This window comes from Molothrus aeneus, chromosome 3 (genome assembly GCF_037042795.1).
Source record: "Molothrus aeneus isolate 106 chromosome 3, BPBGC_Maene_1.0, whole genome shotgun sequence".
In the NCBI taxonomy this organism is placed as follows: domain Eukaryota; kingdom Metazoa; phylum Chordata; class Aves; order Passeriformes; family Icteridae; genus Molothrus; species Molothrus aeneus.
The window spans coordinates 108,309,784-108,327,063 of record NC_089648.1 but is presented as its reverse complement, the minus strand read 5'-3'; the positions used below and the strand labels follow the sequence as shown (position 1 = coordinate 108,327,063).

The 17,280-nt window shown below is 46.6% G+C and overlaps 1 protein-coding gene across 1 annotated transcript; it reads right to left on the bottom strand.

Moving 5' to 3' along the window:
- Positions 1 to 1,698: 1,698 nt before the first annotated feature.
- On the bottom strand, positions 1,699 to 7,966 carry LOC136554308 (opsin-5-like). The gene is made up of 4 exons (XM_066546156.1): positions 7,894 to 7,966; positions 4,444 to 4,737; positions 3,514 to 3,845; positions 1,699 to 2,046 (listed from the first exon to the last, which is right to left on the bottom strand). Exons 1-4 carry the CDS (start codon positions 7,964 to 7,966, stop codon positions 1,699 to 1,701), a joined length of 1,047 nt encoding a protein of 348 aa, XP_066402253.1.
- Positions 7,967 to 17,280: the final 9,314 nt, after the last annotated feature.

Sequence of the window (17,280 nt, the reverse complement as noted above, 5' to 3'; positions counted from 1 at the left end):
ATCTGTAAGTTATTCCTATGCCTCAATATCCAAACACTGTTTTTCAATGTAAGGCATTGAAATTGAACTTATTTTAATACAAATCAGAGTTTTAGTGGTATTATCTGACTTTATAGTTAGCTCCATAGGGAGCTCCATTTGTCCTCAATGGAAAGAAAGAAGGCAAAGGTGGCTGGCTCAGGTTGAGTGTCTGCATTATAAACCTCCTAAGAGTGGTGAGAAAACTCCTAATATGTGAGAGGTCTGATCTGTTGGGAGTTTTTAGATTAAATTTTGGTTTGTATTGAGGTGGTTGCACTGGTGATTGCAAACATGAGGTGCCCAGACTCGCTCCTGAACTCAGTGCTTGCATCCTGAAAAGACAGCACAGTCCAGGCCTGGGTAGGAAATAACCATGGAATTGTAATGTGATCATAAATTGCCTTCTCAAAACTTAAAACAACAACCAACCAGACCAGGTGTTATGGTTGTACTGAATCAGCAAATATTCTCAGTTGCAGTCATGTCAGTGCTCTAGCAAGGGGGGAATTTGGGATCTCAGGAGCTCCCATGGAAGCCATGAGAGCCAGGACTGCATCTGCAGGGTGTCCCTGCTAGGGAGGTCACCTGGGGAATGCCTTGTGTCATCCTCTACAGAGAACAGCTGCAGAGAAAGGGTGGTGAAGCACTGCAACAGGCTGCCCAGGGAAGTGATGGGCCCACCATCCCTGAAAGAGTTCCCAAAATACATGGATGTGGCACTGGAGGACATGGTTTAGTGGTGAACACGGTGGTGATGGGTTGGTGGTTGCACATGATTTAGAAGGTCTTTTCCAACCTTAACAATTCCGATCCTTAAGTGCTCCAACAGCTTCTGTGGCAGAAGAGCTGTTGTACCTCAGCCAGCAACAGCTGAAGAACACAGTTCCTCCTGCTGAGAGCTTCCCTTCCCTTCCCTTCCCTTCCCTTCCCTTCCCTTCCCTTCCCTTCCCTTCCCTTCCCTTCCCTTCCCTTCCCTTCCCTTCCCTTCCCTTCCCTTCCCTTCCCTTCCCTTCCCTTCCCTTCCCTTCCCTTCCCTTCCCTTCCCTTCCCTGTGCCATTTGGGACACAAGGAGGGCATCCTTCACTGACTGCCACTTTCCTACCAAAGCTCATCCAGCCAAGGCTGCTCAGCTCCTTGGACTTGTGCTTGGAGGAGTTGGAGCTGCACCTCTGGGAGAGCAAGGAACCCCAGATCTCTATATCATTTTGGGAGCAGCCACATTCTCACCTTTTCCTGGAAGTGAACATTTCTTGCTCCCCATATGATTTTCGCTGGAAAACTACACACTCAGCTGTGTTTATTTGGTAACACTGTGTGCAACCTATGGTTTTCTCTGATGGCTGTTTTACTGGTAGGCCAACAGTTGGCAGATAGACTGCATTAAATAAAATCAAAAGTATAGGAAAAAAAATCAGCAAAAATAATAATTCTCTTTTTACCTGAAAATAAGTTTAATTTACATGATTTTATGTTTGGTACATAAATCTATTTCCCCTAAAATGGAATTTCTTGGGGAAAAAATAGATTTTTAATTTTTTTTTTTTCCGTGAGGCTTACAGACAATATTTGAGATTAAAAATATGTACTTAAACCTCTGTATTGACATGAGATAGGCAGTGACAACCTCATTGGCTGCATCCCTGGGAGTGAGGCCAGGCTGACCCCACGGCTGCTCTTCAGGGAGCCGCAGCTCCCAGGTTCTGTACCCTCGGCGCCGCAGACAGACGGACGTTGTCCCTCCCGCTCCACATGGTGGACACGGGATTCTCCATGGAGTTGTCAGAGCTGAAGTAGGGAACCCTCCAGGCACAGCAGCACTGCAGCTTCCTCACCTCGCAGCGGAAGGTCTTGCTGAAGATGTAGTAGATGAAAGGGTTGTAGGCCGTGGAGGACTTGGCAAACAGGCAGGGCAGCAGCGTCACCACAGGCTGCAGGGAGTCGCTGGAGTTAAAGATGGACCAGAAGCTGGTGGCTGCATAGGGAGTCCAGGAGCTCAGGAATCCCACTGAGATCAGCACAGCCATCTGCAAGGGAACAGAGCTGTTTGCAGCTGGACAGACAGGGCTGGATGCCCTGGCACACGAGGTGTGTGTGGGACACACCTGAACTGCAACACCGAAAGCTGGGCTTGCTGGGCCCTCGTGACAAGAGACACCTGGAGGGGCTGGAGCGTGTCCAGAGAAGGGAACTGAGCTGGGAAAGGGTCTGGAGCACAGGTCTGATGAGGAGCAGCTGGGATGTTGGGGAAGATGAAACAGGAAAGCCTTATAAATATGATTCCTGGCAAAGGATTTTGAGAATATAGAAACTATAAGTGAGATTGAAATGAAAGCAAGCTTTGAGATACCTCAGTTACTGAACAACTGGAAAACAATGGTGTGGCCAGCTGAAGGTGATCCCCTTTTGATGAAACAACACCCTCTGCTTGCAGGCAGGTCCAAGGGTCAGAGCAGACCCTGCCAGCTTGGCAGAAGGGTTCAAAGAGAAGTTTTTAGGTTTTAAAATGTAACACAGTATGGTAATGTAATGATTCTTATAGGCTGATGTAAATGCTATAGGATTTGTATCTTGTACTAGATTGGTTAGTGAGAATTAGAATATTCAGCACAGAAGAAGACGTATTGTAACGAGAACCTCACTCTCTTACGCTTTTGCTCTCTTACCCTTTGGCTCTCTTACCCTTTTTCGCTCTTACCCTCTCATCCTCTCTCCCCCTCTCTTCTCTCAGGCCTGCTCTGAGCTGTGGCTGGCAGCTCCCAGCAGGGCCCTGCACCCAGGCCCTTTGCAATAAACCCCAGTTCCACAACCTGGCTTCAGAGATCTCTCCTCTCCATCCATCCCGACTGTCCTACCCCCGATGCTCCTACACTGGGGGAGCTCAGCCTGGAGGAAAGGAGACTCAGGAGGACCTTATCACTCCCTACAACCCCCTGGATGCTAAAGCCAGGTGGGGATCAGGCTGTGCTCCCAGGTAAAAATTGAAAGGACAAGAGGAAATGCCCTCAGGTTGCACCAGGGGGTGTTTAGGTTGGATATTAGGAAGCATTTCTTCATGGGAGGGGTTGTCAGTCATTGGGACAGACTGCCCAGTGCAGTGGTGGAGTCACTGTAATTAGCAATATTAAAAAAAATGTGTTGCTATGGTACTTAGGGGCATGGTTAAGTGGTGGACTTGTCAGTGCTGAATTAATGGTTGGACCTGATGATCTTAGAGACCTTTTCCAACCTTAATGATTCAGTGATTCTATGACTGGCCTCTAGAAAGCTTGGATCAATTCTGCTTTTCCACAAGAAATGCACAACTGAAGTCCATATTTGGAAAAAAATTAATATATTAGTACTTAATATTAATCTATTAAAATCCTGTTTCCACACAGAATTTCTGTATAGGTGTCTGTAATCCCATGATTCTGTGAGCTGTGCATGAGCAGAGCCAGCTCTCTGCCAGCTCCTGATTACTGCACACTCTTCCCATCACAGGGATAACTCACCAGGGTCAGCTTTTTCTCCAGTTTGGCTGCACTGGGGATCCTGTCAATATTCTGGATCTCTTGGTACGCTTTATGAACCTTCCAGGCAATCCCCAGGTAACAGGCAACGATGGTCAGCGCAGGCAGCACCGTGCACAGGAGGAACATGCTCAGGATGAAGGAGAAACCATTGGAGGAGTTGTGGAATTTGCTCCAGGCTATGGTACAGGAGATGCCAAAGGGCTCAGGGCCGTAGTAGCCCCAGCCCACCAAGGGCAGGATGGCCCAGAGCAAGGAGTAGAGCCAGATAAAAGCAATCAGGATGCAGACAGTGCTCTTGGTGATTTTGCTACCTGCAAGAAAGAGGAAGAGCAAGCATGGATGGATCCTATCCCAGCCACAAGGGGGTTTGCCATAACTTCTCCTTAGACAGAAGGATGGTGGCTCCAGACACACCTGGGCTGCTGCTGCAGGTCCCTAACCTTGGGGCTTCTAGAGAAGCATTGTCAGAGGATTGGATGAGACCTGAACACAGCCCTCAGTGCTCATCTGGAGCTTAAAAAGGCAGGGAGCTTTACCAGATCAATTTCACCTTGAATGTGCAGTGGTCCCAGCCCAGGAAAGCCAGAAGAATATTCCTTCCTTTTAAGTTCCAGTGTATCTGCTTGGATACAAATAGGAAGGGAGGGCGGTTTTGTCAAGGAAAACATTTGTGCTTTCTATTTTCAGGTAGCTTCACTTGGAGAAACTGAGAAGTGAAAAACCTCACTGTTTCATACAGAATTTAATCAGGTCCTGTTGGGAACACCAGGATTTGACACTGCACTAAAAGCTGAGGTTTATTCTGCTGTTACTGACCTGATAACCCACGCCGCATTCCACAAAGCACCTCCCAGAGCAGCCCAGCCCAAACGCAGCAGCACCAGGTGACAATATCGGTGATTTACTCACTGTTGGATTTGGATGAGTTGGTGACGAGGAATCGAATCACGGCCATGGCACACAGGGTCATCATGCTGCAGACCCCAAAGAGGAAACCCATCAGGGCATAGTAGACACAGGAGGTGTCTCCCCCCAGCCAGGCATGGTTCCAGGCAGATGCAATGGCCAGGGGGTACATGCTGAGGGCCATGCCAGTGTCTGCCACCGCCAGGTTCACTGTGAGCAGCTCTGGTGGCTTCAGCAGGGACGAGCGTCTCACAGCTGTGGCAAGGACGGCTGAATTCCCAAGGATTGTCAGGATGGCTGAAAGGGAAGGACCAACACAGACAGGAATATCACACGGTTAACACACCTGGGAAATCCACTGGAAGTATGTGAAGTGCCTGAGAGGGGCTACAACAGAGCTGAGGAGGGTCTTATAAGATTATGTAGTGATAACGGGGAATGGCTTTAAACTGAAAGAGAGCAGGCTTAAATAAGATATTAGATGTTCTTCCCTGTGAGGATGGGGAGGCCCTGGCACAGGGTACCCAGAGAAGCTGGGACTTCTCCATCTCTGGAAGTGTCCAAGGCGGGGTAGGACAGGGCTTGGAGCAATCTGGGATAGTGGGAAGTGTCCCTGCCCATGGCATGGTTTGGAATGTCCTGCCACTGCCTGCCCATGTGAAAAGTCACTTTCTGTCTTTTTTATAAGTTCCCTTTAAGTGCTGGAAGGCCAAAATGAGGTCTCCCTGTAGCCTTTTCCAGAGAGAACCCCCAGCTCTCCCAGCCTGTCTCCAGAGTGAAGGTGCTCCAGCCACCTCCAACTGGAGCCCCAACACTGGGCTCTGAGCTGCCTGGGTGGTGGCCATGTGCTGCCTGGGCAGCTCAGAGCCCTTGCTGGTCCCTGAGAATTAGCATGACTGTTCTGGTGGCTCTGAGAGCAGTGGGACCATGGGAGTTGTTTAGCCAGGGGCTGCAACAGACTCAGAGCTTGCTTTGCAAAAGGAGCTGTCAGACATACATTATTTAGCTGTGCCACAGGGCTTCAAAGTGCTGGTGACAGCAGTGCCAGAAGTACATGCACCAAACAACTCATTTTCTCTCTTCTTTCTAGTGAACATGGTGCTGGAGCAATATTTTGATGAAAGGTGTTCCTGAGAAGGAGTCCTCTAAAGTCAGATGTGAAAGAGGGAGACAGGAAAAGGTTCTGTCCTGTTCCCTTGTGGCTGTGAATGCAGGAAGGCTGCATTTGCTCACAGGTACCACTTAAAGTGCCCACAGAAGAGTTAATAGAGGCCCATGCAATAAAGTAGAATAAATCTATTGGCATAAGTACAAAATCCTCGGAGGTGTCAAGAGGAAGGCTAAACTGAAATGGGGACACCAATCTGAGACCCTGTGTCCCTCCTTCATTCCCTTTCTGACCCCACACCTTCATTTGCCACCTCTGGATGCCCTTGAAGGGCTCCCTGAGCTCTCAGATCTCTGTGTCTGCACACATGGGATGATGCCCTTGGCTGGCAGAGCAGCCTGAGGCTCCGTGGGCAGAGCTCTCTCCACAGGCTGGGACATGGAACCATGGAATCATTGAATCCTTTGGACTGGAAAACACCTCTAAGATCATTGGGTCCAACCACTCCCCAGCACTGACCAGGCCACCTCTAAAGCACGTCCCCAAATGCCACATCCACTCAGCTTTTAAATCCTCCCAGGGATTCTTCCCACCACTGCCCTGGGCAGCCTGTTCCAATGCTTCACAGTCCTTTCCATGAAGAAATGTTTCCTAAAATTCAATCTAAGCTTGCCCTGGTGCAACTTGAGGCAATTTCTTCTTGTCTTGTTACTTCTTATCTGGGAGCAGAGCCCGACCCCCCTGGCTGTCCCCTCCTGTCAGGGAGTTGTGCAGAGCCACAGGGCCCCCCCTGAGCCTCCTTTTCTCCAGGCTGAGCCCCTTTCCCAGCTCCCTCAGCCCCTCCTGGTGCTCCAGACCCTTCCCCAGCTCCATTCCCTCCCCTGGAGTCACTCCAGCCCCTCATTCTGTTTCTCACAGTGAGGCTCCCAAAACAGAACATCCTCAGGCTTCAGGAGGAAAAATGAACCCAATTCACTTTCTTTGGTAAGAGCCCAGCCCTTACACAAGATGCAGGAAGCAGCTTTGTCATCAGAGGTGACTCCCAGTCCCTCCTTCCCCTTGACAGAAGCTCTTCCCCTCCATCCCACAGCCTGGCTGGCACAGGACAGAACCATAACTGTGGACAGTGACCAAACAGCTGGTGGTGAATGCTGCCACCCATGCCCAGGCCTTGTTCCTAATAAAAAACATCATTTCAAGGCACAAACCTGCAGCCCCAGTGAGTGGCAAAGCTATGGATAAATACAACACCTGATTCCAGTTCAGCTCGCTGCTTTATTTCTGAGAGTCCCTGCAGGATGCAGTGAACCTGGCTGCCACACAGGGCTCTGGATCCCTGCTGGAAGCTGTGCCTGGAGTTTCAGTGCCTCAGAGTCCTTTAGGAGAGGTGTGAGACTGCAGCATGGTGGGACACAAACATGGGGAGCTCCAGCCCCCAGCCCTTTTTTGCTGCCCCTTCCCATTGTGCCTTAACTGCATCTATGTATCTGCATTTCTGAGAGATGGGAGCTGACATCCTGACTTGAAAAAGCCCTTCGTTTTTTGTCAACAGGGATTTTCTCACCCTGAGTTGTGCTCTGCTGTGCAAAGCAATAGGAAATAAGAAGTGCTAAAGTCCAGCACTTCTGCCCAGAGCCTCAGTATTAAAGCACATGAAAATATAGGCTTGTCTTTCTTATGTCAAACTGAGTTTGTAAGAGAGTTGAAGGAAGGACTCTTAGGAAAAATTCAGGTGGAAAGTATGCCTAAACAAGTTCCACTCCTCTCCAAATCCACGAGGGTAGAAAACAAATGCCTGTGTACATGCAAGAAGCAGACAAGAACACACTTAAGCAATGGGCTGGTAGCTATCCCCACTTTTATTTAATTTTCAATCTGCCTGCAGCAGGGCAAACAGGCTGCTGCAAACCCCAGAACTGCTATTTGGAAACCCTTTGCTGTTCTGTAGCAGTGCATCCTGCCCAGACAGAGCAGAATGACACCTCTCCCACCCAGGGCCAGCCCACAGCTGCTTCCCCCTGACCAGTCCCATGGATTGAGCTGCCCTGGCTCAGTTCTCAGGGCTCAGATGCCACAGAAAGTGACAGACAACTTATTTCAAATACTGGTGATGCCACAGAGGCAAATTTGTGCTGGCCATTCTTCAGCACCAAAACAAGATTCCAAATCCAAGAGTGGAGAATAATCCTGGCTGCCAACCAACTCCAGGGCACTAAGCAGGGGAAGCTGTGGGGAAATATTTGCTGCCATTTCCCTCCAGGTTCTGCTGCCTGACCACAGCACAGACAGGGAATCCCTGGATCCTGTTCCCTGGCTCCAAGCAAACCAGCAGGCTGTGAACTCACCTATGATGAGAAGAAAGACCCCAGCTCCATAATCCACTACTGGGTGAAGTTTGGAAATGTACTGCTCCTCCATGGTCCCTTGGGGAGATGCCTGAAGGTTTTCAATCAAAGGTGAAGGCGCTGCAGGAGCAAAGAGCTCGTCCTCATGGTTTGCCTGCTGCAGGTCAGGGCTGGTGCTGGGTGCTGGCAGTGCAGGGACCCTTCTGCTGCCTCCTTGTGCTGCCTGTGGTGTGGCAGGGCAGAAGCCTGGAGTGAAAGGAAGGGTTTTCCCCCGGGAGGCAGAGTGAGAGCCAGGCAGAGCTGCTGCCAGCGCGATCCCGCCTGCCTGGCTGGCAGAGCATCTCTCCTCCCACCCCTCCTCTCCCACCCTTTTGCTCCTTGGCTTGTCGAGAAGATTCACAATGCAAATCCCCTCAGATGAGCAAAAACCAATTGTTCTTCAACCACCAGCAGCCCTGGGAAATAAAGCCAGGCTGAGGGGGCAGGCAAGGGAATGAAGGTTGGGAGTTTTGCTTTCCAGCTTTATGGCTGAGTGTGGGAGACAGGAGGTTGGGGCAGGAGTCTCTGAGTGGAAGTGTTAGAGGAAAGGTGTTTGCTGCAGGGGCTCAGCAGACTCAAAGTCTGCTGGAGACAGGACTGTGTGAGCTGCTCCAGTGCAGAACTAGAGGATGCTCTGTCCAGTGTAGTGTACCAGAAGAGAAGCAACCTCTGAGGTCACTCTGTGACACTCCAGAGTTCTGACTTGGCCAGCAGCCACACCTCACCTCTGTGTTTTCCTTCTCCTTATAATATCTGAGCCTAAGACCACCATAATGAGCAGCCTGGTTTAGTGGGTGGCATCTCTGCCCGTGGCAGGGGGCTGGAACAAGATGGTCTTTAAGGTCCCTTCCAGCCCAAACCATTCTGTGATTCTGTGATAAAGGATTTTAAAATTCACAAGAGCATGGAGGCATCTCAGGTGTGATTTAGGTGGAATTTAGGTGCTCAAGTATAGCAGTAACAGCCTAAACTTAGGAATCTGGGGAAGCCTTTCATTTCAGCAGGGTTTTGTAGATCTCCAAGTATGGAGACTCCACAAGAGTTGTTCCAGTGTCTTTTTGCTCTAAGTCTCACACAGTTCAGGAACAAAGACAGCACCCAACTCATGAAATCCAGCAGCTGCTCGTGAAATCATGAGCTGCTCAGTGCAGGTGTCCTTCACTGAACATCCTCAGCAGAGGAGATTCAACTGTAAGAATGTGGGTGGTTGTTGCAATGCTCTCGAGCCATGGGTGTACAAGCAAGACTCAATTTAACACAGGAAAGCAGGATATATAGTGTTAATCAAAGGAGGAAATTCTTCTTCTATCAGAACAGAATAAGAAAGGGAAGAGGTGATGTCTCAAAAACATGCCCAGTATGGAGAGTTTCAAGCAGCTTGGTCAATTCAGTGCAGTCTGTGCAAGGAAGAGAGGTTACCATTTGATAGCATTTTGAGGGAGTGTCCTGGTTCTGACCAGGACAGGGTTAATTTTACAGTGGCCAGGAGGGGCATGGCCAGGACCTGGAGGTGATTCCATAGCACCTGGGCAGAACCACAACAAGCAGAAATGCCTGCTAGTGTAGCAAAAGACACAAATCCTGTGGCAGAAAGCAGAAAATTGCCACATTCTGTCACTTCATCCAGTACACAAATCCTTTGTATTGGTAAATTAAACAATGCCAGATCACCACAAAGAGGCTGGAATCTGACTGCTCACCTTGCTAAATTCACAGAACAGCTCCTGGCACTGATTTGGGCTGGGCCAGCTGGCACTGTCCAGGCACTGTCCTGTCCTTCCCAGGCACAAGTTGGCTAAAACAAGCCCAGGATTGTTCCCCACAAGCAGTAACATCATCAGCTTTGAAAACAAAGTGTTTTGTTCCCTGGCACAGATGTTGGCCTTGGGTTTTGCTCTTATCTTGAGTGTCAACATTTAGATTGTCAAGGTGAAGCCATTGGATGAGGATTGACTGTTTTAAAATTCTCAAATAGAGTTTTTAATTCTGATAAAACCCTTTCTTGATAAAATTCCTGGCCTGTACTATGCAGTCATCTCACCTAATGTTTCTTTTTGGTTTTTCTTGGTGAAGCCACGACAGAGGGCTCAGTTCAAGGAGCCTGATGTCACCCAGTCCCAGCCAGATCTCCTGCTTTCCCACTTGTTGCATGGTCCATCTTCTCTCTACTGAAATAAAACACTGCCTTTCTTCAGGCAAGCAAGGAGACCAAGGGCAAGATTAAAACATTCTGCTGATAATTTAATTGCTAATTATTATTTAATTACTGGAGGCTCCACTGGCTACATCAGGAGCCCAGTCCTCTGCCAGCTCTTGTGGGCACCTTAGATTGCACTGTGTGGCTCTTTCACGCTGGTTTAGATGGCATTTCATTTATTGTGAAACCCTCAGCTTAGCATTCACATGGGGTGGGATTACATCAACAGCCCAGTTACGAAATGGAAGAAAAGAAAATGAATGATTAAAACCAGAAGAGCTGACGGGTCCCAAACCCAGTGCATTATTCATGTGTACTTTAACAATAGCAAGTTGTGCTCATCACCATCTTCCTGCACATCAGATCGAGCCATATGATCTGTTCACAACAGCCTAAGGTTATACATCTTGACAGACCCAGATTTGGGGGGGATCATATTTTAGAATTGTTTTGTGAAGCTTACTTTCGATTTAATAAAGCAGTCATGAAATGAGGCAGATGAAGGATGAAGTTGATACCTACTCATTTCTGAAAGGTTATGTGAAACTTTAAGCAAAAAATGAACTCACCATGAAACTATTATATATCCTTTATGTAAATATGGACATACATATTAAAATAGTTCCCATTGCTGGTATAAAACAGGGTATGAGTTGAGGAATTACTTGATGCTTCCAAGTGAGAATGTCCTATGAGTTTATTTTTACTTTCCACAGGGAAAAACATAAAAAGTATTCTGAATCTGTAGGAACAAGGGAATTGCTCTGAATTATCAGTTTGCCACTGTGTAGGGGTTCATTTTGAGAGATAAAATGTCTCAATGTGTGGAGCTGTTTGGGACATGAATACTGGGTTGTGTTTGGTACTGTATACCAAAAATCACTGATATTTCCTGATATCTGGGGAGGGCTATGAATCTGGGTCCTTATCAGAATAGGTATGTATAGTCATGTATCATTTAGAGGAGGACATGACTTTGTTATTCCTGTTTATCTCTGGCTGCTGTGTCCAGATCTTCTCTTTGTAAAGACTCTGAGATCTCAAGTGAGCAGAGAGTGTGCAAACAGTTTGAGGGGACAGGCCCTTTTGAGTGCCCTCTCCTTGCTGCAAAACACATCTGTCATGATGCACAGCTCAGGCTGTTTGATTAAAAAATGCCACCTTTTCCAAACTCCTTGGAGGAGACAACTTCATCGCATTCTCCAGGATTTCCTACAACTTTCTTCCTTTATAACATTCATTTATTTTTGCAGTTTTAATTCTGAAGCTCATCTTTGAGCTGAGACCTTTAGCTGAGCTTCTCTAGCTTTCACCTCTATTTATGAAAATCAGAACCAGCATTTAAGTGGAATTCTCAGTCTCCTGATGAAGTTGTATGTTTTCAACAACTAAATCTTGTTTAAGCTGGTATTTGCAACCTCAAGCATAGTAATTTTTAAATTGTTTTCTCCTGGTTGCCTGCAGTGACTTGCATGTTATTGACTGAGGGGTTATTTACAAAGTCTAAATTCAGTCTAGGGACACTAAACTCCCTAACTTCCCTTGGCAGGAACTGAAGAATCCCCTTTGATCGATACATTTTGCTCTGTCACTACAACCAGTTTAATACATAAAACTTGGGTGTTGGTAAACCCAGTCCAAGTGAGTAACTTGGGTCACAGCAACACCTGCAGTGCTGCAGGCTGGGGAAAGAGTGTCTGGAAAGCTGGAAAAGGACCTGGGGGCACTGGGGACAGCAGCTGAGCATGAGCCAGGTGTGCCCAGGTGGGTAAGAAGACCAAAGGCACCTGGGCTGTAGCAGCCATGGTGTGGCACAGGGCCAGGGCAGTGACTGCCCCCTGTGCTGGGCCCTGCTGAGGCCACACCTCAATTGCTGTGCTCAATTTTGGGCCCCTTCAGGACAAAAAAGGCATTGAGGGGCTGGAGTGTGTCCAGGGAAGAGCAATGGAGCTGGGAAAAGGTTGTGGAACTGAAGCCAGAAGCTCACATTAATTAAACAAAGTCATTATTTGTTGTAACCATGATATTCACGCTGCACTGGTGAAAAAAATACCAGGTATGCAGTGAGGAAAGTCACACATGGAGTAAAGACGTCCCTGACGTGACAAACCAGCTCTTTTCAACCAGGCAATAGGCTTCCCTCTCAGGGACAATTTTTTTTCCTCCCCAGCATCTCAAATTTGCAATGAAAGGTTCTAATCTGAGTAAACAAGGCAAAGCAGAAACACAGCAGGAGGTGAGAAAGGAGAGATTGGAGGTTAATTCAACATTAAAGTATGAAGAATACTACAGCTGTTTCAGGGGTGTGAGAAGACAGACACTAATACGTTAAGAGTGGAAAGGAAATGGCACCATAGGTGCTAAAATAAAATGAAAGCTACTATTGTGTCCAGAAAAGAGAAGAATAAAATGTATTGCCGATGGTATGGAATTTGACATTGCCAACCTGCTCATATTTAATATGATGACCATGTTCCCAGACCTCAGTTTAACACTGGTATGAACAGCAATAACTCTCCATTTTAAAGGGCTCAAAGACAAAACCATGCTCTGTTATGCTGGATATTGGACAAGTAATCACACAGGGACACTTTCTTACAGTTTTTTTCCAACCATTTATTGACATGTAGGTTTTGGTAGCAAGCTCCACTGACTTTTCCTTTGCAATTTGGTCCTGCACTCCATTTATTCATGATTCCCTTGTGTCATTCAAACAATGGGGAAAACCCCCACAATTTGTAGAATGGAGCACACTCTACCCTCTAAAAAGCCAGATTCAACAGATTGGATCATTTAAGATTCTCCAGTTTTGTGTTACTGTAGCATGATGGCAACAAGGATGTGATTATCTGTGATCCTAAGATCAGAAGTGTTCTGGAAGCAGCAAAACAGCAAACATGGCTGGGAGACAAGGGACCACAGTGTGTGGGGTTGGGACCAAACCTGCCCAGATTCTTCCAGCAGCACTAGGAGCAGCAAGGCCAGCTCTGCAGAGTCTGCCCAGCTTTAGGACTAACCCCAGCTCTGCTCCTTCACATTTTTTTCGTTTGACCTAGTGCTGATTTGGGCTCACCCCTTCCTCTTTTGAATAACAAAACTCAACCCTCTCCTTTTTGCTAGGAAATCCAGAACCATGCTGAGAACCACTTCAGCAGCACAGGTGAAACTGGTGCTTCTCTTTGTTCCTTAACTTGGATAGCAGGACTAGGATCTGGCAGAATGGAGACAGGACAAAGCAGGCTGTGGTGGGATGTTTGGGATGCAGGGTCACATGGGACAGCAAACACTGCAGGGCTCTCCTGGACACTGACATGAGGACACTGAAATCCTCCCAGTGCTGCCTCTAAAAGAGTTCACTGATTGCAGCTGGTGTTGTTGTTCCTTGCTTCACTGAAGAGGAGAAAGGGGATTTGTTTTGAAGGAAAATTTTTACATTTATTTAAAGGTAGTCAGAGGTTACCAGAGTGGAAGACAAGATTGGGGTATTTATACAACCTTTGGGGACAGAGCTGATTATATACTGATAATCTTTACCCAAATAGTGTAACCCAGTTGTGTTGACACCATGGGCTCTCTGAACGCTGTTTGGGTGCACCCAGCTCTATTCCCTGTTCCAGTTTCTCTGCCAAGGCAGGCATAGAGCAGCCCAGGGATGTGATCCCAGAGCAGGCATGGCTGTGTATCCCACACAGACAGTGGGGATGTTCAAGGGTGCAATCCTATGGCACTACGGATGAACTCAGTGTCACTGCCCTGGCTCTGCTGCTGCCTTCTGTGTGACACTCCTCAAGTCACTTCCTTCCTCTTGCTGCCTCTGACTGACCCTCTGCAATTGTACATTTCCCAAGGTCTGACTGATCTCCAGCTATTTCTGCCCAGTGCTTGGTAACAAAGCAGTGCCGTTGTTGGTTTGTGCCTCTCAGCACCATTGTGACACAACAATAGTTTAAAAAGGCCAATTTTCTTTCATATTAGAATTACTCTTACTAATTTCTAAATAGACCCATGCTGGGAATTCAAAAATGCCAGGATTACAACTTATTATTTAGAGAAAAGAAAAATAGCTGAGACCAAATCCTGTAAAAAAAATAGAGGCAGATAAGAGTGGAAATTCATGAAGATGCTTCTCTTGGATGGGAAAGAGCAGGTTTCCTTGTTCAATCTGGAACACAGAGTTTAATGGAGAAAGAAAAAAGATTGGGAAACAAGGGCACAACAGAGGCTTGATGATATCAAATCTCTTATTAGGTAGAATGGGGAAGACAAAGCTTCTGCTCTGCAATGAACAGTGGTGGCATCACCAGCTCTTTGACAATGACCCTGCTGAGGACAGCATTGAGCAGAGCTGCCTGACTGACAACTATCACAGCAATCTACTGCTGAGGCAACTTCCCTGGATTTTAATTTCCAGTGAAAGACGTTGCTTAGAATTTAAGGATCCCCAGTAGCAGGGAGAGTACCAGAAGTCTCATGTCAAGACCCTCTGCCATTTTCTTCATCAAATCATGTTTAGGTTCCTTTTCCAGCCTTCAGATTATAATCATATGAGTGAGAGAAGTCACAGCTGTTCTGTCCTGACTTTCTTTCTGAGGTCTTTTGACACTTTAGGCCAAGTAGAGATTAATTCCCCCTGTACAAAACTGTCAGCTCAAGATGGCTGTAAATATGGCACAGAGTAGGACTGTGAGGGAAAGAAGAAAAACTTTCTCAAAATTATTATTTCTTAGTCACTAGCATTTTAATTGCTTGAGTTTTCATGGTTAACTGAACTGCAGCAACACGCTGCTTTCAGAGAGCATTTTCCACACCTTGTAAAGTGCTTTATGTTTTACTTCTTTGCACTTCACTCCTTTGCAGTTGAGTGAAATGCCCTTTGCAAGGATATAAGAGATCATTAAACTTGCAAAAAATTAATCCCACAAGTGTTATTGACTTGCAGCCAGGTCCTCTTCTCATTGCTCTTGATACTTGACAGGAAACAGAACTGGGAGTAAGTTACATATTTAGTAGATATTCCCTGCATTCACAGAGAAAAACTTCCAGCTCTTTCCCCCATGTTTACACAGTGCTCAGTTTGTTTTGCTAATATTGAGTTATCCCTCTGCTTGCCTTCCCAGGGCCATTCTACAGTGAAAAACTCCTAAGACAAGAAAGAGCCTCAGAAAAGCATCACTGCAGCCTCCTTCATCTCAGGTAGGGATGACATCAATTCCTTTGCTGCTCATGTTATCTTCTGTACATCAGAAAAGTATTTTCTTGTTTCTAAGAGGCTGGTTCAGATTATTCTCTAACAGAACGTGCTTAAAAACAGCAACAGTGACTGTGAATACTTCCTGCACTCAATTACACTGAAAAAATGGAGATGAACGTACCCTCAGAAAAAAAAGGCTTGTGGTGAGGGCCCTGGGGCATTCTGGGTTCAGATCTTTGCCTTGCCACAGTCTTCCTGTCACTGCTTTTTGGCCAGGGATTAAATCTTTCTGTGATTTAATGCCCCAGAAATGAACTATGGATGCAAACAAAAGCTTTCTTTTTGATATCCTCTAAATCACTGTCACACATTCATGGGAACAGAATGGTTTGAGTTGGATGGAACCTTGAAGCTCATCTCATTTCAGCCTCTGCTATGGACAGGAACACCTTCCACTATCCCAGATTGCTCCAAGCCCCGTCCAACCTGGCCTTGGACACTTTCAGGGATGGGGCAGCCACAGCTTCTCTGGGCACCCTGTGCCAGGGCCTCACAGGGAAGAATTTCTTCCTCATATTTAACCCAAATATAAACTCTGTCAGTTTGAAGCCATTGTCCCCTGACCTGTCACTAAATACCCTTGTAAAAAAAATCCCTTTCTGGCTTTCTTGGAAGCCCCCTTTAGGCACTGGAAGGGGCTCAGAGATCTTCCAGAGCCTTCTCTTCTCCAGGTGAACACCCCCAGCTCTCCCAGCCTGGCTCCAGAGCAGAGGGGCTCCAGCCCTTGGAGCATCTTTGTGTTCTCCTATGGACTGGCTCCAACATGTGCCTGTCTTCTCTGTGTTGGTGCCCCCAGAGCTGGATGCAGCACTCCAGGTGAAATATCACAAGAGCAAAGCAGAGAGAGAGAGAATCCCCTCCCCTGACCCACTGCCCAGGCTGGTTTTGATGCAGCCCAGGTCACAGTTGGCTTTTTGGGCTGCAAGTGCAAGAAGTGACCAGCCATTGCTGTGTCCTGCCTAACTTTTCATGGAGCACCACCCCCAGGTCCTCCTTGGCAGGGCTGCTCTCAATCCATTCTCTGGGTTGATACCAGGGGTTTTCCTGACCCAGGTGCAGCACCTTGCATTTGGCCTCATTGAATTTCACGAGGTTTGGTGCTGGGGGCTTACTGAACCTGGATCAGGATGTGGGGAAAAAAGGTCCCCATGGCTTACTTGGGCTTATCTCGAAGTGAAACTGCATTTTCTATTCAGTCTGCATTGCAAACATTGTTTGTTTGTTTGTAGACCCTGTATCCTCATCAGGAGAGAAACTCTGTATTCATTCAGAAGGGGAAATTCTAGGCCATTTCTATCCATTATGGTTATTTAGAAACACTCTGAGAGCATAAATGCAACAGGCACAATAACCATGAGGTAAATAAAGAACCATAATTATGACCCTTTTTTCACTCATATTGGTGTCATATTGACTTGTGACCATGTTAATGCATGGAGTTCACAGAGTAATACCAATCTACTTTTGCCTGTAACTGAATATTTTAAAATATTTTCCTGTCACAGATGTTGAAATGGCTTTTATAACCTGAAAATTTGAAGCAAATATTTATTGGCTTGTAACTAATTATATTAAAATCTGTCACATGTACTTAAATAGATTTTATAGCCCTAACTTCACCAGAGAATGTATTTCAGCTAAATAAAACCATGTAAAAGTTTCAGATCTGGTTGAAACTCGTCATCCAGATTTCCCCTGGAGTCAATAATGAAAGATCACTGAAGTGAAAGACACTCTTGGTGCAGAAATACCAATACCTTCTCTAGACAAGATCAGTTGTTATTTGGAAGTGTCTAATGACATTAAATTTAATAATAGCAATAACATCAATAATAATAATAATAATAATACCATATTTTTCACTGTGAAGGTGGTGAGGCCCTGGAACAGTTTCCCAGAA